This window comes from Pristis pectinata, chromosome 26 (assembly GCF_009764475.1).
Source record: "Pristis pectinata isolate sPriPec2 chromosome 26, sPriPec2.1.pri, whole genome shotgun sequence".
NCBI lineage: Eukaryota > Metazoa > Chordata > Chondrichthyes > Rhinopristiformes > Pristidae > Pristis > Pristis pectinata.
Window position 1 is genome coordinate 10,836,112 of NC_067430.1, and position 26,709 is coordinate 10,862,820.

The window sequence follows — 26,709 nt, forward strand, 5'->3', positions numbered from 1 at the left end:
TCTCAGGAGCCTTGGGATCGAGGATGACTACCTCAGTTTTACGGGTTCTGGGGTGAGGAATGAGACCAATGTAGGAAGCACAGAGGTTTCCACAGCTGGGGCAGGAGTTGCCTGAGGGAGTGGGAGAGTGACTGAGGTGGTGCTCTGCTTACCTGGGGCCTCAACATTCTAGATATTGTCTTGGATGCCCCTTCCCCACTTCCATCCCCCTTCCATCGGGTCGTGGAGCCAAAGGATTCCCAGGAGTCAGTGGGTTGTTGCAAAGGGGGCGTTGAGTACATCCTAGAATCTTTTCCTCTGTCCGTCTCTTCCCAGAAGAGGAAGAAATACATTTTTCTAGGCAGATGTTTGCAAAGATGGGTACGTTATCGAGTCAAGTGGAGTGCTCTCAGCTCTTTGTTCCTGGGCTGGAGATTGGGGAAAGGGGGCATTCTGCCGCTCTCGGTCGCTAATTTATGATCGGCGCTCGGAAGTGTGAACGCTGGGTGAGAACAGGCTCACCCCAGGCTTGGCTCTGATGTGCTGCACACAAGTAGCGCGTTCGCGCTCGGCTCCTGAACGCTTGCACGAACTGCGGCGGATTGGATGCCCGTGTAAGCTTGCGAATTACCTGCTACCCAGCCAGCGGAGGGCAAAAAGAATTTGGTGTGGACTAAGTTCTGATTCTTTAAGGGGAGAAATGCGAGCTCCAAAGGGGTGAGAAATCTAGTGATCGTCATTGTATTTGACTTCTCTCCCTCTGCCGGCTGGGGCAGTGCTTTTCTCTTCCGATCTCCCAGTGTATTCACTGTCAGATGGTGCTCCTGTTAGTGTATCAGTGACTCATCTATAAACCACACACAGCGGCGAATGGAAGCAGCCTTTAGGGCTGATTGACGCGGTGGCCGGTCCAACCGGGTGCTGCCTTCCCCGCCTCCGGGGAGGCTCTGTGCCCGATCAGGGATCCGAGCGGGGCTCGGCTCGCCTCTTCGCATTCTCCTGCTCACCCAGCGTAGGCGCAACATCCCACGGATACCAGCCTTCGACAGTGCACCGGGACTCGCAGCGCTCCCTGCTGCCTCAACAACCTAACCAGGGCTCGCTTGGACCGGGGCTGGAGCTCCACCGAACCTCCGCTAAACCCACAGCACAGCCCTCGACCGTGCCATTTCACCAGAAATCACTCATAACCACACTCAAACAGCACTTAGAGGCGATCTCTCCGTCCGTAAATAGTTATATATATTGACGACATCCTTGATTATAACTTTTAAAGAAATTGAGTGGATCTTTGAGCGAAGATATCTGTCAGCCTATAGCAAAACAACCTGGAAAACTTCTCGTTTCTTTTTGTGACTTTTTTTTATGGGGGAAAAAATCTGAAACACTTATTTAAACAATCATCTGCAGTTGAGGGAACACATACTTTTGCCTGGATTTTAGGTTCTGAAGTTTCTTCGTGATGACTCCGGTCTGCTTCCTGCGTTCGCTTCTCGTCCTGATCTTGGCTCTGTTGTCGGCCAATGCTAGTAACTGGCTGTAAGTGTTGATAATTATGACATTATTGTGTTTGTGTTATTATTGCAAAAGCAAGCTTTTGATTCTTACATCTGAAGGCGGTGTGGTGCAGCTGGCAGAATACACGAGGTGAGAGTGTAAGGTTCAAACTTTCCTCGTCTTCCAAAACAAAAAAAAACACATTTTGTTTTCTAATCGTGTCTGGGTGATAGATTTCTATTTGAAAAAAAATCAGATCTGCAGATTCATCTGGATGAATGTTTTCCAAGTTGTCACTGAAGCTCTGAAATTCCCCAATAAAATAGAACCACCCTTTCAAAACACTAAACATATGTGGCGATTTCAAATGATATGTGTTATATAATTTTACTGATCCAGTGAAGTTGTATTTGTTGTTATTACTCTTGCAAGTTGTTTTCCACGCTTCGCTCAGCCCACGAGCGATGTCCCCCGGGGCGGAGAGTGTCATTTTTATTTATTTATTTAAATTCATTAATTTTTGATTAGTTAGGTGGGGTGATCCGAGAGGGTGAGAGAAAAGTGGACTTGTGCAGACCTGTTCGAGACTTCAGGAGATACGTGCTTTCAATTAATCCTCATTTTTTCATTCATACTGTGAGTGAAGGTACGGACCGATGACAGGCATCTGCATTTAAATCGAGGCTTTCCCACGAGGCTGATTTATTCCAATAATTTTATTCCTAAGAAGCACGTCTTTATATCTCAATGGTGAACAAAATGTTGTTAGAATAGTCCTAGCGTGGTGGTACCACAGATAATCCCTCTCTCTGTATTGTACTGATGCCCTGTCTATATGAAATGTCATCGATTCTGTAATTTAGATCCCTTTTGAAAAATAAAATGCTTATAATCATCCCATGTCTGGCAGAGGTGGCTGCAGGGGTGAGTATGGAACTGCTGTTTAAAAAATGTATATCAGGAATTGAGATGTATTTAGAGCAACGGCAAGTGACTTAAGGAAGCAACGTAACTTTAATGGAATGACATACTGGATCTGCACAATTTGCATTTTATGTGATTTATGGGGCGCTGAAATTAAATGCAATTGTTCTGTCCTTCGCTGCTATTGTGCAGCACGCATTTCGTCCTGTAAAAGCAAGAGAGCAAATCTGAGAACGGGTGAAAGCAGAGATAGAGAGTGTGAGAGAGGTGGATCTGTCCATTTCCCATGTCTTATTAAAGAAGGTATTTGTTTTCCAAACGATACTGGGCAAATCGGAGGAGGGGGAGCTGTTTGGGGGAGTTGAAGGTCAGCTTTGCACAACAACGGCCTCGTACACTGTCATAGTGCTGAGTGCGAACCGCTCAAACAACAGATACCTCGTCATTCCCATTTGTATTTGCTGTGCAGTATCCTACCCTAAAGAGCGTAAAATGGGCATTCTCTCCTCCGTTCTGGTTACTCCAGGAGCACGGAGTTTAAAAGGTTAAATAAAAGTGTACCAAACTCCAGAACGCAAAATCCAGTTACCATTAACCCTTTAAATACAATACATTTTATTTTGACTACAGCTTTGAATCCTTTAGATAAAGGAAGCCTGTTGATATTCAATAACTTTTAGAACCCGAGAGCTCTGTGAATCATGAATTATTTTAACTTAACGGGAATCTCCATTGTTACCGTGACCAACATTATACTAACTGAACCGGCAGCTTCACGCTGGTATCTGGGGAGAAAACTCATTTACCGCAAGGTGGGTGTCCGTAATTCACCGCAGGTCCCTTTTCCGCAGTGAAATTTAGTGGCATAATTCCCCATAAACTATAAAAGCACAGCAAGGGGAGATGATATTTACCTTTGAGTTTATTTAGTTTTCCCCGTGCTTTGTTGCAATTGTCGGTCTTAATAATTCTTCCTTTTCTTGTATATTAATTTAAGAATTTATTTTCAACTCTAAATATTTATTGACGGAATAGATAGCATCTTAGGATTTATTCGACAATTTATATTGCAGGGAGGAAAGCGGTCAATACGATTCATGTTTTGAAAATTATGCGTAATAAATGTGACGTAAACACATTATGTGAATTACACAATTCCCTCAATCAATTCCCAGTATTTCTTTCAAGATTTCAAACTGTAAAAGATTATCTCCAGAAATTCAAACATTTTACAGCTCTCTTCAAACAGGAGCACAGAACGGCTCATCACCAAAACAAAGTAGTTCTCTTCAAAACAAAAAGCCCATTAAATATTACACAGGGAGTTGGAAAATAAATGTAGGGACCAACGTTTTGATATTAATTTGAGACCGTCTGCATAAAGTGCCTTTACTCTACCGTCTTCTCTTATAATGGAGAACGCGACATTATACAATGTTCTCTGATATCGTTTAACTCAAATGTTACGGAAGGAGCGAATTAGGAAAGTTGGAATTTGCAAATAACTCGCGTTGCGCAGTTTTTCAGATTAGAATCTCTATAGTCTAATGTGTTTACCAGCACTTGAGTGTAAAATACTAAACTTTAAGAGAAGTCTCCAGGCAAAACATACAGCGAAGACACTGTTGGCGCTGGCCCAGGGAATGTGTTTGGGGGTTCTGAGGCTATGATATGTGGAGTGTGCTGTAATAGATCCATTTTACACTGAGCTAGATCCCCTATTTCTAATTCCAGTGGATCCCCCGTTTTGAAATGTGACAGATCCTGCGGCGAGCCCTCCATTTATGTTAAACCGCTGCATTCCCTATTGTTGTGCACTGGCGGCTCCCCAATGAATTGGCTTCTGCTAACCCGCTGCTTTTTCTGTTGTTGTCTGTTTTCAAAGGTATCTGGCCAAACTGTCGTCCATCGCCAGTATTCAGGACGAGGAAACGTGCGAGAAGTTGAAAGGTTTGATAAACCGACAGATCCAGATCTGCAAGCGGAATGTGGAGGTGATGGATTCGGTGCGGAGAGGAGCCGAGCTGGCGATCGAAGAGTGTCAGCACCAGTTCAGGAACCGCCGCTGGAACTGCTCCACTGTCGATACGCTGCCTGTATTCGGCAAAGTGGTCACACAAGGTACTCAGAGGCCGGTAATCCCGGGTTACAACACACAAGGTACTTAGATCAGAGGCAACAAATCCAGGGCATGAGCCAAGAATAGTGCAAGGATCAGTGACAGTGCACAGTTAAAATATTGTCGTGGAAAGCTCAATTAAATCACAGAGCCTGGCGGTATTGGGTTCCAGTAACGACTAAATGCCTTTCAGGAGATAGGGGCTGAGAAATGTGGTGGATTGATCCGTGAGAAGAGAAATGGGTGCCTTCTTTATGCTGCTTCCTGCTTAAAGTTCTTATATCATGTAATCCAGCAAAATGGTAAGAGAATTGAAGGATGATAAAGGCAAATAAGGTATAAGAAAGGAAAGAGGTTCCATTGGAAAGAGTTACCATTCCCACATTCTGTACGGTTTCTGGATGGTCAGTACAGACTTGGTGACCAAAGGGTCTGTTTCTGTGCTGTATCTCTCATTGACTCGAACTGTCATTGCAGATTTAATACACACAGATATAAAAAAATAACAATCTAGGGATTGAACACAAAAGATCTTGAGACCAGGAGTACTGATTACCCATAAATTAATAATATTGAAGCACAGAGAATGAATGCACATGCACATCTGTGACAACAGTCCTGGAATGGAGCAGAGTGAGTACAGGAATATGCTGTGCCCGTCACTCTCAGGAAAAATTAATTAGTGAGAAAACCAATAAAAGTTGAACTTCAATGATTGCTCTCCAGGCCATCTCTAATTTATCAACACACTGTAGCTTTCTACTCTTGGTTTCCAAAAGTCAAATATGTTGTCCTCCTCATGGGTTGAAATCATGATATATTATAGTATCACTTTTTCTAACTCACTCTTTCCCAAGAATTCAAACCTGTGGAATTCTTTATCTCCCTCAGTTTTCCCACATTCCTGCTATCTACAAGTTAAGAAGCCCTGCCTAGAACTATCATTCCATGATGTAAATTAGCTTCTCCTTAATTCTTTACAACCTTTGGGGGTATTTGAGGGTTTCTGCCCTCATCTGAATCAAAAGAACAATTAAAAGTAGAAGATAAGAGTCCTAATAAAGCAGAATTATGCCAATGAAACTCTTGGAAAACCAAATGTCAACTGAGAGTGAAATTATTGTTACTGTATTCTGGAAATGGGAACTGTAGATCAGTGATAGCAATCATAAAATAAATTTTCAATCTAGAATTGCAAAGACACACAAGTTCTGCCAATAAGATATGTATGATGTAGAGGCACAGAATAGAAAAGACAGCAATTCTGGGAATGATTATACACTGATCATATTTTCAAGCTAAAACCAATTAAGGAGTTTCCTAGATGGCTCCATGAGTTTATTCAGCAAATATTTGAGCCTCACACTTGAGGAAAATCTGTTAGATCCCAGATTAAGGAGGACATGTATATGGGCAAGTTGCAGTGCTCCTGAATACCCCACTGTGCACTGTGGACATTAGGTGAGGGCATAATTGGACTTAAACGTGATGCCTTCTGTGATTAAAGAGCTTGCTGATTGTTGGAGCTCACACAAATCAATAATGGCCAACTAATTCAGGAGAACAAAGAGGAAGAAAAATAATTAAGAACACAGATAATGACATAGCTTCTAAGGCTGGAAGATAGTGAAGTAAAATGTTTAATATTAGTAATTCAAACAATAAGATAAAAGGCTGGTTGGTTCATTCAGTTTCTGTCAGGACTTAAAACAGGTGACAATAGATCAGCCACCTGGAGTAAATTCCCATGATTTCCATTTACATCCAAACCAATGGAAATGAACATTAATAGGTTTATGGAGAGCTAGTCTGCTACTGCCCGTGTAATCAACTACTTTCATTCACCATCAATGAACTTGAAAATTCTGACCCATCTTTTTACGTCTAATCCTGACCCATTGGCCATGTACCTCCAGCATCTTCACTACATGTTATTTTCAATGTTTTTTATCTTTGATAATTCACACATTGACAAACAAAATATGCTGGATTAAAGAAGCCAAGAAGTACAAGGAGTAAAACAAACAGACACAGACACACTCACAGACTCTAATGCCAGTGGCTTCACAGATGGGGTAGGAGCACTATTATGGTATCCTGAAACAGAGTGGGGATCATAATCCCAGGACTATCATGTACAGTACAATTACAGTCTTTCCAGACCAGTCACCCAAAACAAGAGCAAGATTGAACAAGAAACAAGATTCTTGGAAAAGTAATAAAATGGGCAATTCCTTCAGCAAGATTGGCCATTTCCACTTTAAACTTTGCTTGCCCCTACTCTAATTTAGTTTATCTGCTACCTTAATCATCATTTGTAAATTTGTCATCTCCACCCTCAGTAAAATTGAGCTTATTTGAAATTCTGCTGCCTTTATTCTTATTTGTACCAGGTCCTGTTCCTCCATCTTTCTCTAGTGCCCACTTACCTGTATTGGCTCACAGTCCCATCCTCAAATCCATCAGAACCCTATTTCTGTGTTTTCTACAGCCCGGTAACTTTTAGGAACTCCTTTGAAACATGACTCACACATCTGCCTTTCCTTTCTCCCCATTACTGGTAAATGTCCTATCGATAATCTTACCCTTTAGTCTGGAATTCCATTTCTAAACCTTACGTTTCTCCACTCCTATCTTTTCTATTAAAATCCTCCTTAAACACAACCAGAGTTTTAGTCTCGTGTTTATTCACCTGTCAAAATAGCTCCTTCTAGACCTCAAATTCAAACTTCGACTCATTATATTCCCAAGAAGAGCTTTGGGATTTTTTTTCTAAAGGATTTGTATAAATGTTGTACATAGAGCTGTATAGAGAATTGAGCAGTCATGCACAGAACAGCAGCAGTAACATTGCAAAAATAATGCACAAAGGTGTCATTTTAAGACAGAACAGATTTAATGTAGGTCAAATATTGATCATGGGAGATAATAAAAATGGAATTAAAGACAGGAGATCAAGAACAGTTATATGTGGAAAGAAAGGCTACATTCAGAATTAAATTGATATTAATAAAAGGAAAAACTTCATTGATTTACAAAGATAGTACAGGTAAATCAGGGACAGATGTTCACTAAGACCTTTAAAGCATTCCAAGTAAATTAAAACAGATAGGCTTGATTGTGGGGACTTGGGATCTGAAGGAAATTGCAGATATAAGAAGAGATGGTTGGGAAAGTATAACATCTTGCAGTAACTGTAATAGGATTTACAATGGAATCCTGGGCTTTGAGAAGGCTTAGTCGGAGATGGAGATATGCGACAAAATATAATATATGTAGGCAAATAACCATGTGTAGATATTGGACAGTAGACCATGTAAATTATGCATTGAACACATCTGAGAAACTCAACATTGAAATTCCTGGAGTGCTAGGTTCATTTACAATAATTTAAGGCGAGCCAGGTTTGAGCAGGTTTGTGCAGAATTGGCCCTGGGGATAATACTAGCTATGCCTGTAGACACAGATGCCCAAACATACAATGCACAAGTATGAAAGTTAAATCTTCTCTAGCAGCTATTAATCTTTGTGACTCTTTATCAGTATTTTATCGGTATTGAAGTATAGACACACCAAATTGCAATTTTTGCATTAGTACAACATAGTCTTTATGAAGAATAATTTAACTATGGTTTGAGTTGGGAACATTTGAATTTTGACAAGAGAAAGTTTGAGACTTTATTGAGGAGATGGTTCCACATCACCTGGTCTATGCATGCCCTGCAATGTATATGTTACCAGTGGAACTTAATTGAGATTTTAAAATATACCAGATAGTCCACTGAACAATCGTAACAATTTTAATACTGGTATAATTTTTTTTATTTTAGAATGATCTGTCCTATACAAATACAGAACATTTGATCAGCTTCTGACCCTGATGGGCAGAACTCTTTGAGTATTTAATATGCGAACATGTCAATCTGCAATCTTCACAACTCAACTTACATCCAAATCAGCTACATGAAGGCTCTGTAAAAGAGTTAATGACTCATTCAAAATCAGTGTAAACACACTGATCAGCGCATGACTGAACTATACTGACCAAGCTGGTAACTGGCTCCACCTATGCTCCCTCACCTGTTTTTCCCAGTACATTGATGACTGTTTTGGTGCCTTTATCCACAATTTCTGCTTTGTCAGCTGATTTCAGCTCCACTTTTACTTTGGAGCTCAAATGACTTGAAATAGAAATAGAATATGAATGTATCCCAAAACCATTTTGCAGGACCCTCTTTAAAACAAATCATGAACTTTTTCACTTGACCTTAGCATAAATGGGAAGAGCAAAAGGAAAACTTACTCAGCTGGTCTGACTTACAGTGTCACCATTGACCAGAAACTCAACTAGGATAGCCTCATACAGTGGCTATAGAGCAGGTCTGAGGCTGGGTATCCTGAGTCCAGTGGCTTGCCTCCTGAGATCAAAACCATTCACTGGGCATGTCAGGATTATGATGAAATACTCCCCACTTGTCTAGGTGAGTGACATTCAAGAAGCTTAATAACATCCAGAACCAATGAGGCAATTAAGTGGAACGCTATCCATCACCCTAAACATTCATTTTCTCCATCAGTGACACACAGTAGTTATAATGTGTGCCATCTACAAAACATACAAGTTATTCACCGAGGATATCCCAACAAAACCTCCCCAACCTTTTATCAAAGAGATTTGGGAGGTCCTTTATCTTCAAGAAGAACCAGAACAGTAGGTGCATGGGAACACCACCATCTTAGTTTCCCCTCCATGTCACACACTGCCCTAACTTGGCAATACATTGCCGTTACTTCGTTACTACTTGGTTTTAATGCCGGAACTGCCTACCCAACAGCTGTTGAGGGAGCACCTTCACCAGAAGGACTGGAGTGATTCAAGAAGGAGGCTGACCACCAGCTCCTCAAGGGCAATTAAGGCAATAAGTACAGGACAAAGCAGCCTGTTTGATAGGCACCTCATCGACAACCATTCACTCACTCCACCACCAACGCACAGCAGAAACAGTTGGTACCAGCTACAGGATGCACTACAACAACTTGCCAGGACTCCTTAGACAGCATCTTCCAAACCCACCGCCTCTACCAGCTAGAAGGACAAGGGCAACAAAAACATGGAAACACCAACCCGTGGAAGTTGCCCTCCAAGCCACACACCATCCTGGCTTGGAAACATATCGCCGCTCCTTCACTGTCTCTGGGTCAAAATCCTGGAACTCCCTCCCTAACAGCATTGTGGGTACACGTCAAGGACTGCAGCCGTTTAAGGCAGCAGTTCACCACCACCTTCTCAAGGGCAGTAAGGGATGGGCAATTAAATGCTGACTCAGCATGAGAAGCCCATATCCTTTGAATGAATGAAAAAAAATGCTGGCCTTGCCAACATTGCCCAGATCCTGAAAATGAAATTCTTTAAAGAAGTACATATTTTGGGTCCAACTGTCATGTCCCGTTGATCAATTGGATTGGATACTCCCAGACCAAGATCTTCTCACATGTATTACATCTTACCCCTTAGACCTTAGGAAGAATGGGTAAGAGGATGAACAACCCAGAGCAGACATTATTGCTACTGGTATTGGTTTATTATTGTCACTTGTACCGAGGTACAGTGAAAAGCTTGTCTTACAAACCGATCGTACAGGTCAATTCATTACACAGTGCAGTTACAGTGAGTTAGTACAGAGTGCATTGATGTCGTACAGGTAAAAACAATAACAGTACAGAGAAAAGTGTCACAGCTACAGAGAAAGTGCAGTGCAATAAGGTGCAAGGTCACAACAAGGTAGATCATGAAGTCATAGTCCATCTCATTGTATAAGTCATAGTCCATCTCATTCAATAGTCTTATCGCAGTGGGGTAGAAGCTGTCCTTAAGCCTGGTGGTACATGCCCTCAGGCTCCTGTATCTTCTACCCGATGGAAGAGGAGAGAAGAGAGAATGTCCTGAGCATTACTCATGGCACTGTGATGGGGACAATTTTGAGGCATAGACTGAATTGTTGGGAGACAGTTACTACAAGCCTAACCTTAAACTGAATTTGTATCTAAAGTGAGTAAGGGGACTGAGAGACCTCAAACTGAATAAAGGCTGGCATGAGGATGGGAGAAACAGGCCCAGAAATGAGCCAACCATTAATTTACTGGGTGATGTCAAAATGTTCCATGTCACTTTAAGCCCAAAAGGCTTGGAGCCTCTGTAAAGGACCCGGCAGCAACTATCTAATGGAACTGCGGGGAGTAATAGTGAGCGAGAGGGAGCTGTAGGAAGTGTGGGGTGATGAGTGTGGGATTCCATGGATTAGAGCGACCTCCGCTGTCACGACACAGCCCTGCAAGGTGAGGACAGGCCAAGTCTCAGCTGTGACATCGCAGTTCACCCTGCCCCAGCATGTGTTGAGAACCTTCCTTCCATCTCCTGCCTTTTCCTGTGGATGTTAAAACGCGAATTTAGCTCAGTCAAACACAGACGTTTAATAGAAAACAACGTTGACAGCACGCGTCCAGCTCCGGCACCCTGGGTATTGATTCTCATGGCAGCGAGTTCTACGCAAGGGTCGGTGCCAAGTTGCGAATATCCTCCGCTGCAGGTCGATCGAGTCCATGGCAATAGCACAAAATAGATCACGTATTTTCACTGAGTGTATTCAGTTGTCATTAATGCACGAAGGCAATGCATTTGGAGAAATTATTTTATGCGCATTTAATTTCCCCAAAATTAACAAAAACAGAATGTGTATCGCTGATTATCTGCAGCCGCTTCCTTTTCTGAAGACTTTGTCAGTTACTGTGGTGCAATTGCAGTGCCAAACGTGCCCTGCTGTCTCCTTAACTGCGTCAGCGCTCAACTGTTGCCTGAGGGCAATATTGAAACAAGTCAGTATTAAACATTGACAGACCTACGTGCATTTCCCAAGAGTAGGCCGTTAAACCCCTCGAACTTACTCTGCTATTCACTGAGATCACAGGTGATCTGTAGCACAACTTCCACTATTTACTCATTTTCACTCCTTATTGAATGAAAGCCTATTAACAGCCACCAGAACCTGTAATCCTGTTTTATTTACCACCTCCTCTAAGGATCACAGATCAATTTAATCCCTATTCTTAAACTGAAAATTGACTAGGTTCCCAAATTCAGGATCTCACTTGATCTGCATGGTTCAAACCACACTGGATGGTTCATTTGCTCATCAGGGCATGGAACTGGTCTTAAATCAATAAATCATACAAACCTATGACTGGAAACCATTCATTCCAACTTGCTGGTGCTAGGTCTTTGAAAGAGTTATCAGTTAGTTCCACTCTCCTACTCTTTCCACATAACACGACAGATCCTGCCTTTTCAAAATTATGTTCCAAGTCCTTTGAATGTGACTACTCAGTTCACTTCCAGTGAGTCAGATAAAACATTGGAGCCTAGAAACTGGATCCACTAGTACATTTAGATCATACGTATCAAAGTCGATACTTCTGGCAATCCACTTTAATAGAATCACAGAATGATATAGTAAAGGGAAGTCACAGAGCTCATCATTCTTGTCTGGCAATTCTTTGAAAAATCTATCCAATTGATCTCTCTCCACTGCTCAACTCCCATAGCTCTCCAGATATTCTCCCTTTGTGTACTAATCCAGTTCTCTTTTTTAAATTATATGAAATCCACATTATCAGGCAGTGCATTTTATATTATTGCAACTGAGTTTTTCTTTTCTCATGTTGCTACTGGTTCTTTTGCTAACAGCTTGCCAATTAAACCTGTTTCCTCTTCCTGCTACTGAAAGGGGTTTCTCCTCTATCAAAGCATTTCATGGTTTTGAACACCTTTATCACATCTTTCCCTTCACTGCTCCAAGCAGAACAAATCTCATGCTTCTAATTTCACCATGTAACTTTTTCACCTCTAGTACCATTCCAGTAAATTTAACCTACATCATTTCTTTAGACCTTTATATCCTTCCCCATGTGTGATGCCCTGAGGCCAAACCAATGTTTTGCACAAGTTTAGCATAGTGTCCCTGCTTTTGCACTTTGTGCTTCTGCTAACAAATGTGCAATAGTCTTAATTAATAGCTCAAATAACCACATTTCCTAATATAGACAGTCCTGTTACTTCCAGTACATCATCAAGCCACTAAGATTGGGCAGATGAAATTAGTTTGTTTTACAATTTAAGGGTATATGACTGAAAAAAAGAATCACACAACCTCTGCTAGACTTCCCTAATATCCTAACATTGCTGTGCAGTGTTAGAACAAAAATGAAGGGGAATAGAACACTTATCCTTTGTGTTTTGAACAGCATGGACTATTTTGGCACCAGCCAGACCTCTGGCATGCCAAACCCAGGTAACTATGCACTGTTTGAGTTCATAATTGGCACTCAATTGGTTTGCATTTTTTCACTAAAATATTTATAATAGGTCAAAATATTCCTATATTACAACAGTGACTACACTTCAAAAGTACTTCATCAGTTGAAAAGAGTTTTGCAGTGCCTTGAAAGTTTCTCTAAAGGATGCTATATAAGTGCAAGTCTTTCCTTTTTACAATGTCTGTTGATGCCTATAGGTTCTCATCACTATGATGCAGATAAGATACTGAGTAGTTCTGATGTTGCATTAAGCTATGTTTTTCAATCATAATCCTTACTAAACATACATTTAATATTGTTTATATTTTGAATATAGTAATTCCCTCCCAAACCTCTTTTTCAAAGTTGTACAGTTAGTCATAGAATCATACAGCACGGAAACAGGCCATTCAGCCCAACTCATCCATGCTGACCAGTGGGCTCCCTTCCATATTAATCCCATCAACCAGCACTTGGTCCAGTCTTCTATGCCTAAGTGATTTAAGTGTTCCTCTAAGACACTTCTTAAATGCTGTCAGTGACCCAACATCAACCACTATCTCAGTCTACAGAGCTTATTACAGTACACTGTATTCATTCAGTCCCATATCACAAAATGAGGGATAAAACCACTTGGTAGTATTTCATATTATCCCAAGCTCACAAATTCCTGATTAAAGCAACCAAATTACCAATTTTTTGTGATTCAGTTTTATTACAGTGTTCATTAACTCAATTGAATTTCACATTATTAACAAGGACATTTGGCCCTTAACACCTATGTTGGCTTTCTGAGATTTCAATTCATTTCTGGTCTCCTTAAAAATTTTCCTTCCATATTTTATCCACATTCCTTTTAAATTATCAATGTTGACCATTACTAGTGAACATTCTGTGTCAGGAAAATACCTCAACCAGCCCCTCCCTTCATTCATTTGGTGATGGGCTCAAAATGATGCAATCTAGATACTGCACAATGACATATAAATAAAGCAGGACCAGCACCTTAGGAAGTGGCTTCATTCCAAACTTCCAGGAACAAGTTCTTCAAGTGAACAAATGCAATGATTGATAATAGTCCTGCTTGATGTGGATAATCAATTCACTGTTATTGTCAGGGAAGGGGGGGGTGTTGACTTTAAACTAATCTATTCAGGTCAACAGAGTGATTTTTATGCATCTTTCCTTCAGATAAGGGAAGGTATGGATTCTAAGTGAAAAGATGAGGAATGTGCCTGTCACATGCACAGATCTTTAAAGAAGTGGAGAATGAGATGTTTATTTATTTTGCCATATGGCTTTAAGGTGGTATCATCATAACCTTGGCTGAGTCACACTGGATATTGCTTCTTCTCTGTGAGGCAGATCCTTACTTCCATGCTTACATTAACCCACCAAAATGAGACACTTATCCAAATGTACACTCATTCATGCTCTGCTGCTCTGGTTGACCATCTTGGATCTGTTCATTCCTTGCAGATCCCCAACTTCTATTCTTTGTTCTCCTTATCTTAGATGGTTGACTCAAAGTAGGATATGTATTTGTACTAATGTGCATCACCAAGCTATTGGACAATGGTGGAGAGGGAGGGGAAGGGGATGGTTTATCACTGGTGAGGCTCCACCAATCCCCACAAAGTCAAATGATTTTTTTTACTGGACTAGTTATATTAGAGTGATGAATTGAAACTATAACTCTCCACCCTGGGGTGTTGAGCCCATTTGTAACACTCCTATTGTCATCCCACTCAATTAAGCTAACTGAATGCAGATTAGTATGCCCTGGTGTGTACAACACCTGTGGGGAATTTACCAGCCATTGAGGGTTCTTATTCATATCTAACTGAATAATAAGTCATAACAGCAAATTGTGCTGCAATTTATGCTCACAGTACCCACTTAACAGTAGATTTCTTACTTCCTATCTCATATTTCCAAATGCTAATTTGTTAATTAGTTGTATATGTGACACTTTAACACTTCATTAATCATCATCTAGGCTAGGCACTCTAAATCCACACTGCAAACTATGACTGTCAGCACAAAAAAAAGTATTTTAACACTATTACTTTCGTGTGTCACAGTCCATTTGTACTTTGAATATATACACATTGTTGAAAAAGTATTTTTAAGTACTATCCACAGTGGACCAGGTCAGAGGTGCAGTGGATGCATACTTGTTTTGAATCTGGCAATAAGCAGATGGGTGGCATTGCCTTTGTCCACTAATATTAAGGTCCCATGTAAAATGAGTTTGTTCAGTTTCATTCCCAGTTCCTAGATGGCATGAAGATGCCCACATTTAACACTAATTTAGTCCAGTGGGCTAATCTTACTCAGAGGTGTTAGGTGAGTGTTGCACAGGGAAAAATGTCACATTGATTGAGAATGGGATGCAAGTATATTTTGGGGTCAGGGTGAAGGCAGTTTTGTTCTGTATCTAATTGACCTGAGAGTCTTGATATTGATGCAGGTGCTTGAAATGAAATAGGAACAAAAATTAATAATAAAAAAAGGTGTCATGGAAAAGTTAACAGCTCAGTAACTATGGCTGTCATGTATACAAAACCTGTTTAAATTAATGTCTCACTTGGCACGAGTTGACAAAATAAGGCAAATACCAAAAAAAATGTATTTTTGGTTTAACTGAGGCCCTTGAGAACTTTCTCTAATAATACTCAAAAGTGCCATTATTACTGAAATCTGTACTATTATATCATAGAGTGGATTTGACAGAGCCAGAAAGAAGCACTGAAAACTAACACTTATTAACTTCATTTCTGGCTGCTGTATCTTCTCCAGGGACCAGGGAAGGACTACACAGTCCTGAGACAGCAAACCACTTTGCTAGCCTTTGTAGGATTTTTGTTCAGTCAGTAGTCTGTTGTCATCCTAATAGCAAAGCCTGTGCCTCTGATGAGGCCCTGTCAAACCTTGTTTTGGTGGGGCTCAAAATGTTCTGAAGTAACAGAGACATCTTCTTTACATTACTGCTCTTTTGCTGAAGTTAGGCCTGCTGTCAATGGCATCACAGGAAAATAAATATAGATGAAGTTAGTGCAGGAGTGAACATCTGCAACAGAGCTCAAAGGACAAAGTGCAACCAGAGTGGATGCGGTTTCTCAGTCCTTTGTAAAGAGTATTAAGAGGGATTGCTGCCAAAGGTCTTTTCATGAAGACACTGTCTAGTTTCACAGTTGCAATCCTTCTATAGACTTCAATATCCTAGGGGTGGAGAAGGGAAATATCTAGCCTGGGTACATGCTCCTGATCATTAACCAATGATGCAAGCTGAAAAGTGGATATTAGGCTAATAGTATGGGCTTTTTTAAAATGTGTTCTGCAGTTGAACGTTAATACAAAATACCTTCAACTCTTGATTGAGAATGGCCGGTTAGTCAAAGGAAATAAATTACTGCCAATGTCCATGAAACAGAATTCAGGAGAGGACAGAGAGCACTGGTAAAAATTACAGTGGCAGAGGGTTGAACTCCACTTTGAAAAGGAATACACTCCATCTGTGTAAGGAAAAGTTGCATCATATTCCTATGATATGTTATTAATAACATTTGTGTGTTTTATTGTATATCTGGAACAATATTTATTAGGAGAAAATGGTTTTATTTGTAAATTTAAAAGTTACTACTTTGGTAAAAATTCACTATTATTAACTGAGTGAGGCCTGGGACCAATATTAATAAGAAATAAATTCCCCCTTGGAATAAATAATATTTTTGTATTGGAAAGTACTCTAATTAAAATGGAACAATCCAACTGGTACTGCCAATTGGTGCTAATTCATGGAAGACAGTTTCAGTTTGTAGAATGTAGTTTTTATGTTTAAACACTGTTTAAAGGGCCCAGCATGGTAAGATCTAAGATGATGTTCCCGATATGAAGCTCTTCAGAAACTTAGACGTTAAAAACTCTCACCCACTGATCTGGGCCTGTAATGAATCAGCTGCCCTCAGCTCTGATGGTCATCCAACTGCTCCAGTTGGCTTCAGCAGCTCTGGATGTGAGAAAGGAAAATCAGCCAGGATTTCCACTGAGCCTTGGTGGGAAATGTATGTGTGGATTTCAGATGAGGGCTGGGTTGGTGTCAGTCAGCTGTGGTGCCTATCATGCCCACTGTTCCTAACAGCTATTTTCCAGGCTTACAACTGAAAAATGATTACTTGTGTGGAATGCCACAAGGCAAAGGAAGTTCTTTGAGCTGTAGCCCAGCACTTATCAGAGAGAAGGAAAGGAAATATAAGGATTAAAATAAATCTATTTGCAATGTTCAAAGCAGAAACACAATCTTAAATTTGGTAATAAGAAACCTTAGTTCTGGTTTAATAAGATTACTGTTGTGTGTAATAGCATGGAACTGCTTCATTCCCAGCTATCATCTCATGGCTTAATCAGCTTCACATTCTTACCCACCAGCCATTAAATTAACATGATCTGAAACAGTAGTGATCTTTGTTGGCCCATCAGTTAATGATCAGTCAACAAGAGTAGTTGGCTTTATTTAAGGGGCTAGTTTTGCTATGAGTTATAGTCTTAGATCAGTTTGTTGGAGGGAGGGAGGGAGGTGATGGGGATGTGGAGGAGGAGGAGGAGGAGGGGGAAGTGGGGATAGGGGCCATTTAGGCAATCAGAGTGGGTAGCAAACCCTGCATTGTGCTTTCCAAACAGGATCAATATAAATAGTCTGCAACCAAACAGCAGACTATTAATGTTAGGAGCAAGCTGAAGATTGTGTAGAGACTGGTGCTACTAGAGATCTACGACCAGATTTTAAGACAGGTCAATTAGTTTAACACTATTTCCTGGCAGCAGTCTTATGTGATGAGAATCTTAGACTTTGGAGTTTTAAAGCTATCATAACACTGACTCCAAAACCTCTGGTTCCAAGTTGTGTCAATTATGCACCCAAAGGCACTTTGCCCCAAAACAAATAAAAAGGCCATTGTAACGGAGAAAAAAAGCACAAACATTATTTAATAAAACTGTAAAAAAATGTAGCTTTCAAACTGTGCTTTTCCATGTCAGAAACAAGAACAAAAACAAAAAATACTGGGAATACTCAGCAGTTCAGGCAGCATCTGTGGAGAGAGAAGTAGAGAATTCAAATCGATGATCCTTCATCAGAATTGGAAAAGTGAAAAAACAAGTGGCAGAGAGGGTGAGAAAGAATAATCCATTCATTGCAGAGGCCGGTGGGTGGAAGGTGAGGAGAATGTGAAGCTTACCTTGTTTTGGTTGGGAAGAGAGGGGGTGACAGCTGAAATAAAGGAAACACAGGGAATGTACTTGAGAGTTCTGTCAATCACAGTAAAGGAAATCCAAAATTAAAGAGTAAGGAGACACCTCAGAAGCACCGGTATGGGAATTCTCATCAGAATAGATATGACAGAGATAGAGAAATAGGGTGAATTTTCTTTTAAATGCCAGGATCCATGCACTTCTCAGCTAGCTCCTAAGTTGTAACCTAACTTGCACAAGCCTAAACTTACGCACTTCTGGGTTGACAGTAAAACAGAACTGGTCATGTAACTTGGATCCGCCCATTGCTTTCTGATCTGTGCGGGCACTTTTAAATCCTGGTGTGTCTGTAATGCAATTAAGTAACCAGTGTCATCTCTTTGAATGCAGGAACAAGAGAAGCAGCCTTTGTGTATGCAATCTCATCTGCTGGAGTGGCCTTTGCAGTTACTCGTGCCTGTAGCAGTGGGGAGTTGGAAAAGTGTGGTTGTGATCGCACAGTCCATGGAGTGAGCCCTGATGGTAAATGCAAAACTGTTGCTTCATCCAGGGACTACGTGTTGTAGTGAGAGCCATTGACCTTTCACCTGTAAGGATGGGTGTTCTTATCTAATCAGAGGGAAAGGTCTCTTTCTTTTTGAAGAGTCCTCTATAAAACAAGTTTCACTAATTTCAATCCAGATCCTGGTGTACATTGCAAATCATCTATAATCTGGAAAAATTGAACAGGTCTAGCAACATATGTGGATTTTCTGTTTTGAATTTAACATTTCCAGTATCTGTGGTATTTTGATTTGTAACCATAATCTGGTATTAATGGATAATCTAATACAGAGCGCATAGAATGGCTGACATGAAGAAAATCACACATAGTAGGTCCTTTCCTCTGGTTGGAGCAAGGCTATTTGTTGGGGAAGAGTATGGGAGAGAGTAACTAACCTATGCTTAATCTAGCAGAGTGTTTGATGCTGATACCTGAGAGGGAAAATGTTCTATTTTCTAGTGCTAATATTCATCATGGATGAACAAACAGCCAAGAAAATTCCCTTTCTTGTGCTTCATCATCAGTTATGCATTTGTAGTCGAAACAGAGAGAAACCACAGGTAGAGTAAGGAATACATTAATGGTCAGTAATGCTCCCCCTTTCCAACCCTATATCCCTGACATGAAACTTTCTTCCATTGTTCTCTCTACTTAGGGGTCTGAATATTTATGATGTATTTGGGACACTTTTAAGAGCTAGAGAGGATGGCTCGATCATATCCTCTTTATCTTCATTCCACTTGCTGGGACAACTCACTAGCTATGGCTTACAAGACCAGCTTCCCCCTGGAACTCATGAGCCACCCTAACTTGAAACAACTGGTTCAGACTAAAGTCAGTTTCCAGTGCCTGTTTAAGGGAATGAGCAAGCCATTTAATGCAAGTACAAACATCTTGTGGTATTTGTGAAAATGTGTGTTTGATTGGCATCCCTTTTGTATTTAACAATTATCCAAAAATGTGCAGTCCTGATCATTTTTATTTTCCAGAGGGTGGTATTAATCTATCTGGTTTAACTCAGGGCAGCTGCCTGAAAACTGCTAAGAGAGATAGTCAGGCCAGACAGCTACCATAGATGGTGAGGAAAAAGAAGTAAATGTTTATCAGTTAAAACCCAAGTCAAATCAAAGGCAAGAAGAGGGGCATCACATGGATTGTGTGATTAAAACCAGCAGCTGAAGTAAACTGTTTTCTATGCACTCTATAAATTTACTCAGAAAACATTCTTTCTCAGAATTGGAGAGCTATTAAAAAATGTTAAAGGAACCAAATATAATGTATTATTGTTTTCTGCTTTGCTGAAATTGAATGAAAACACAATTGATCAGTGATTTGACTCCTCAGTACATAAGAAACCAGAAAGGAAAAGAGTATAAATATGGTCTCCTTTTCATTTTGTTGTGTACACTGTAAATGGAAACCAGGAACCATTAAACAATTAACCACTACAGCATTTTGAAATCAGCTGTATATTTGGGAGTCTACTGTTCACTTTCTGTTATTGAATTGCTTTCATTTGTAGAAGGCCATTATGAAAATATCGGAACACACAATTTTAACCCTTTTGCACCCAATGATGAGAGGGATATGGGGAAGGAATGTTTGTACTGCACTCCTGCTGGCCATCACTTTAACTAAGCCCACATCAGGTGCAGGAGAGCTGCTAACCATAGGCAGATGGGGACCTAGTTTATAATCTAATTACAGTCTAATGATATCATCAGCATTGGAACGGTACATTTAACCATGGATTCAGGAGGCTCACATCGGACTATACCGATAACTATACCACAGTGGAAATTAGCATTGTGGATAGAAAGTTAATTGTACCCTTCCGTGCAACTCTTGCTGAACAAAATCAACCTGGCCTTTTCTTTCTCTCTCTCAGCATTAACTTCATCCTGACATTGTCGCCTTGGCTCCCTAGAGTCCTTGGATTCTGCTTTCTGTAACATTACTTCTATTGGTGAAGAACTAGAGAGGCTCCTATTCCATCTTACAGAGGCCCATGGTTAAAATAGAGTCATAGAGTCAGAGTACTACAGCACAGAAACAGGCCCTTTGGCCCATCTAGTCCATGCCGACCTGATCTTCTGCCTAGTCCCATCTACCTGCACCCGGACCATATCCCTCCAAACCCCTCCCATCCATACACCTGTCCAAACCTCACTTAAATGTTACAATTGAACCCACATCTACCACTTCTGCTGGCAGCTCGTTCCACACTCACACCACCCTCTGAGTGAAGAAGTTCCCCCTCAGATTCCCCTTATATACATTACCTTTCACCCTAAACCTATAGTTCTGGTCTCACTCAACCTTAGGGGAAAAAGCCTGTATGCATTCACCCTATCTATATCCCTCATAATTTTGTATACTTCTATAAGATCTCCCATCATTCTCCTGTGCTCCAGGGAATAAAGTCCTAAGCTATTCAACCTTTTCCTATAATTCAGGTCCTCAAGTCCCAGCAACATCCTTGTAAATTTTCTCTGCCCTATTTCAAAGTTAAATACCCAAGTATCAACCTAAAATCTTCATTGGTCTCCAGACCCCGGATTAAATAGGATAACACTGCATTTCTCCCCTAAACTTTGGAAGTGACATGAAGGTTAGTGGGTAGGACAAGAACTTGGTGGCATTCAAGCAAATACAAAAGATCTACTGCCTCTAAAGACCTTAGGTAGGATACCACTACTTGCAAGGAATAATCATCAGCATATGGAACTGGTGCCACGATAAGTGGTATTACTCAAGTCCTTAGAAGAGAATAATTAGTTTCTGGAAGAAGATAGCATATCTAGTGATACAGGATACATGGCTACTTAGCTTACATTTTGATGCAAGATGGAGAGTCACAGTTTTCTGAAGCTTGTTCCTGGAGGACTCTGAGGAATTACCAGCAATTTTTCCTCAAATGGCTAGTTTGTATTCCTTCTGCATCCCAAGAGGTAACATGACCAGGACTTCAAAGGATGGCATGCGAGGTTAAAAAGTCAATTGGATTTGATAAGCCTGACAAGTGTTTTGGAATGTTCATGTGCACTCCATGAAGTATCAATGCCTTCAAGAAGAGAAAATCTGGAAAACACTGATAACAAAACTACTGTGGAACTATTAATTAACCTGCTAGCTTTGTTCCTTGCATAACCTAACCTTGGAAATATCTGGATTGCTCTTCTCTGAATTAAACAAACTTTTTTTCTAATCATTAGTATTTTTTCATTACTTTTGTACTTAGGTTTCCAATGGTCAGGTTGTTCAGATAACATCGCCTATGGTGTTGCCTTTTCCCAGTCGTTTGTGGATGTAAGGGAAAGAAGCAAAGGTGCTTCTTCAAGCAGGCCACTAATGAATCTGCACAACAACGAGGCAGGAAGGAAGGTATGTGGCTTATAATCCAAAAACTCCATCTCTAATGCAAATACTTAAACGTTACAACTTTATTTAAAAGGCATCACTTTATTGAATTAATGATTCTTTTTGTACAACAATTTGATTTTGGGAAATAATACATAATTTTAGGGAAAATAAGGGTGCATAGGGAAGGTCTGATCAATACCGACTGGTATTGTGCTGCCAATTTCTGATAATTATTGTTGCAAATAAGAAATGGTAAACTCCTACTTGTAATCCTTAAGGCATTCTGGACCCATTTTGCCCAGATTAAAACACAATTACTTAATATCAGCACAGCTTTGTGGGCCGAAGGGCCTGAATTGTGCTGTAATTGTTCTATGTTCTAAATATGATCTTCAATCATATACTTGAAATGTTAGCTTGTGGAGAAGTATGAGCAAAACATATTAGAGAATTACCAAGTAGCATTAGAGATTCACCCTCCTTGGTTTAGTTTTAGTAAATTATTTCTTCTATTCCCACCCCCCACTCCCCCGTCTCAGCCTGCCTTGCTCTCTTTGTTTCAAAATATATCTTTATTTACACCTTTCTTCTTTTCCTTTCTTGAAGCAGTTGACTATGATGGAATAAGGTCCACAGGTACTAGGCATAAAGGTTAATGGCCCAGGAATTCTAGTCCATCTTAAGAATGCACTGAATATTTGTAGCAGTTATGTTCCTTAGGAACTACTGAATGGGCATTGCACCATTTCATGAACGAAGATGGTGACCATTGGCCCAATTGAGACTAAGACTTGGATCATCAATCAGGTGAATGACGTGGGGACAAAAAGGGGGTGGGGAGGGGAGAAATTAAATAGTCAGCAATTAGGATCAGGGCCTAGGGTTAGGTTGATTAACTAAATGTCCAGAGAGGGTGGGGTGTGGGGGATGAATGGGCAATGTGGAAATTGGAGCCTCTTGTGGGGACCTTAGGGATATCTGGATTAGGTGTTTGGATGGTTGAGATAAGGGTTAATTGAAGGGGAGGTTGGCGATTGGGCCGAGGATAATCTGAGGGTTGGAAGGGGAGATCAGTGGGTGGGCTCGGTAACAATGCAGCAGATTGGATAATATAAGGAACTTAGAGGTCCCAGATCATCTCTGCACACCAAAGGCCTAGTTGTCATGGGAGCACTCAACAATATTTGCTCTCAGGACAGCTTGGATAAATTTCCTCTGTAATGCTCCAAAAGAAGGGAAGAGGGAAGACCCCAGCCAAATTACCAGAATGACGTAAGATGACCCTAAAATGATCTTTATAATGTTTCACTCCATGGTAAGTATATCTTCAGTCGCATAGTACTGAATGAACACTATTACATAATGGAATTTCTAGGCTCTTGTAACCAATCCATTTAGTCATAATTTGTCAGAGTCTTAAACTATGAATGGTGGAAGAAACAGTGAATCACAAGGGAACTCAATATCCATGTGCTTTTACTTGACATTGCTATGATAAAATCAGGAGAAGGATGCCCAATTTTTCCCCTTCTAATCAAAATGCACGGAGATCAATGATGAAGTTGTACTGACAGCTGGTTTACTACAGACAAAAACGCAAGTTTGAGACACTTCCTGATGGATAAGCACACTGGGTTATTGGGCACTGTTTTAATAAAAGTGCTTTCACTCAAGGCATGAATACTGAGATAATCCCCCTACATTGCTTTCTCCTGTTTTCTCTTTCCCTTGAGCAAGAATAATGTTGGAGTTAAAGTAAAGTGATTACACATCTGAAATTACAACCCAAAGTGATGGCTCATGGTCATATGGGAGAAGTGATGCATCTGAATTCTGGATACAAAGTAATTTTGGAATCTTGATCTTGACATCTAATCTACGTATAAAGTCATAACATCTAGCGTTATGTAGTCTACTTCTCTTACTTCAATGTCACATAGCTCAAAGTATCTGACCATTTCAATACCAAATGCTCACTTTGCTCAATTGTTTATATTGTTTTATTGAAAGTATTGAATAATTCAATATTTTTAGGGCAAACAACAACCGAATTAAGTGTAGACAATATTTGCCAAAATTTAAATCTGTGGAGTAACTTGATAACTAGTTCCTTTTATTCTGCATTATCCTAGAAACACCATATGCAACACGTCAATTAGCTAAAGCTCAGCGAAATTATCAATTACTTGTCAAAAAGTTCACCAACTTTTTTGTTCGTTTGTTGATTGTATAATGTTTATGTTAAAAAACAAAAAGATTTTGTTTGTTTTAAAAAATATTCCACATTTTCAACTTGAAAAGGCCTCTTTTTTGTTCATTTTCAAGCATTCTGTGTATTTTAGGAAAAGGTCAGAATCATAGATTCATACAACATGGAAACAGGCTTTTTGGCCCACTGAGTCCACTAAATACCTATCCACACTACTCCAACTTTATTCCCTCCAAATCTCCTTCAAACTCCCCGCTGCCCCCACTCCCCCTTCAAGATTCTACCGCTAACGTACACGCATGGGACATTTTACAGTGGCCATTGTTGTATCAATAATCATTTTCAATATCAGTAAGAAGGCACTGTGGTTTAGTCAAGCATTAATGATGATGGACCCTATAAACAATGAAATATAACAGTCAGTTCAATTGTACTTGCTCCAGCCTGTAAAACATGGGCCTGGTCTTTCAATTAAACAAAGTTTATAAAGATTCCCTTATTTTGAATAAACTGTGCACAAGGGCCTGCACTGCAGAACTCTAAAAATGCACGAGGCCCAAGCTGTCATGTTCAGTAGAACGGACATTACATGGTTAATCCATTCAAAGGCTTTTCCCAGCTAACTTCGCATTGCCGTTCCAAGCAGTGGAAAATAGGGAAGTCCTGGCTACAGATTGTCATTTGCTGGAGGAGGGAGTGGGTTCACTGTGGAGATGCAAGTGGGAGTTGGGAGGGCTCGGGCATCAGTCAGATTTGGATACATGGGGGATTAACATCTCGAGAGTCAGGTTCAGGCATTGGTGGGAGGATCATGATCAGCTACTGAGGGTTGGTGATGAGGACATTCAGTTCCAGATGTGGTGACAGTGGGGAATGATGCTGAGGTAGTGGTTGGGCCAGAGCAAGATGGGCAGCCCTAACACAGACCTGCAGTGAGGGCAAATTCTTAAGTTAAAGGTACCAACTCACAGGACGTTCCAACTGGTCTATGCTATGGCTCAGACCTGATCAGACAGGTCCTCTTTAGCCATTATCAAAGCAGGCGTCAATCATTATTAAAGCTACCTTCTGCTCGAGTGCCCTTTGACACACACCATTGAATTTCCTGTAAGTGGTGTTCTGGACATGCGCAATGGCATTCAGATGCTGGACACCACTACGCATGTCTGGATGCCTCCATGCCTAATCACGTCAGATACAAGGAGGATGAAAAAGCTATTTTTTCTTTTAAACAAGACCCTGGTACCCAACGGCATTTGGCTATCAGTTTTTAGACAAAATTCCTCTATTATTATCAACCATGATTCAGACTCCTTCCTTTTCGTTAGCCAGTTCTCCACTTAGTCTCCCAGTTCTGTTCCCACTCTCATGTACTGCTTCCCCCCCCCCACCTCCGTACTTGGCTGGTCCCACCCAAAACTGCCTCCATTTTCCAAGTCTTTCCCCCTCTTTGATTATTTCAGTTTAGTTATGTAGTTCAGAACACAGCAATATTTTACAAAACTTCTACAATATAGTTATTTCCCATCTTACATCAAGTTTCAAAAAACACCTCTAAGATTGAAAACACATTGTGTGTTGGTATCATGTAAGTGTTCCCTGACACCAGGATGTGCCAGGAATTAAGTAGCATCAAACGCTCCCCTTCAAAGCCACACCACCCCTTGAAGGATGCAGCTGTTTCCAGAGTCAGTCATGGTTGTGCTGTTAAAATAAACAACTCAACCCTGATCTTTTCAAATACAACTGTGACACATTAACAATATTGCGTGCTACACCACATCAAGCACTGAAACAGTTTAGCGTCAGTTACTTCTCTACAATATGTAACTATGCATTCTTCTTTTCAGGCCATTTTGAACAACATGAGGGTGGAATGTAAATGTCATGGAGTTTCTGGATCATGTGAAGTGAAGACTTGCTGGAAAGCCATGCCTCCATTCAGGAAAGTGGGCAATGTGCTGAAGGAGAAATTTGATGGAGCCACAGAAGTTGAGCAGAGGAAAATTGGTTCCACAAAAGTCTTAGTGCCCAAGAATTCTCAGTTTAAGCCACACACTGATGAGGACCTTGTGTATCTTGACTCAAGCCCAGATTTCTGCGACCACGACATTAAGAACGGGGTCCTTGGAACCTCTGGGCGTCAGTGCAATAAGACGTCCAAGGCAATTGACGGTTGCGAGCTCATGTGTTGTGGTCGTAGCTTCAATACAGAGGAGGTGGAGATCGTGGAAAGATGCAGTTGTAAATTCCACTGGTGCTGTTTTGTCAAGTGCAAGCAGTGCCGCAAAGTGGTGGAGATGCACACGTGTCGGTGATGAGGCCTGTCCCAGGTCAGCCCAGGCAAATCCAGGTCAATGCCCGTCAACACGGGGACTAGAACACTACAGCGATTCCAAGAAGACAAATAGAGAGAAAACATTATTTAAAAAGTCCCAAAGGATCCTTGTTTTATTATTTTTATTTATTGCT

At 40.6% G+C, this 26,709-nt stretch overlaps 1 protein-coding gene across 1 annotated transcript; it reads left to right on the forward strand.

Moving 5' to 3' along the window:
• Positions 1-1,001: 1,001 nt before the first annotated feature.
• wnt4 (wingless-type MMTV integration site family, member 4) lies at positions 1,002-26,555 on the forward strand. Its single transcript, XM_052039454.1, has 5 exons — positions 1,002-1,518; positions 4,286-4,521; positions 18,512-18,643; positions 21,907-22,049; positions 26,088-26,555. Exons 1-5 carry the CDS (start codon positions 1,442-1,444, stop codon positions 26,553-26,555), a joined length of 1,056 nt encoding a protein of 351 aa, XP_051895414.1. The 5' UTR covers positions 1,002-1,441.
• The last annotated feature ends 154 nt before the right edge of the window (positions 26,556-26,709 follow it).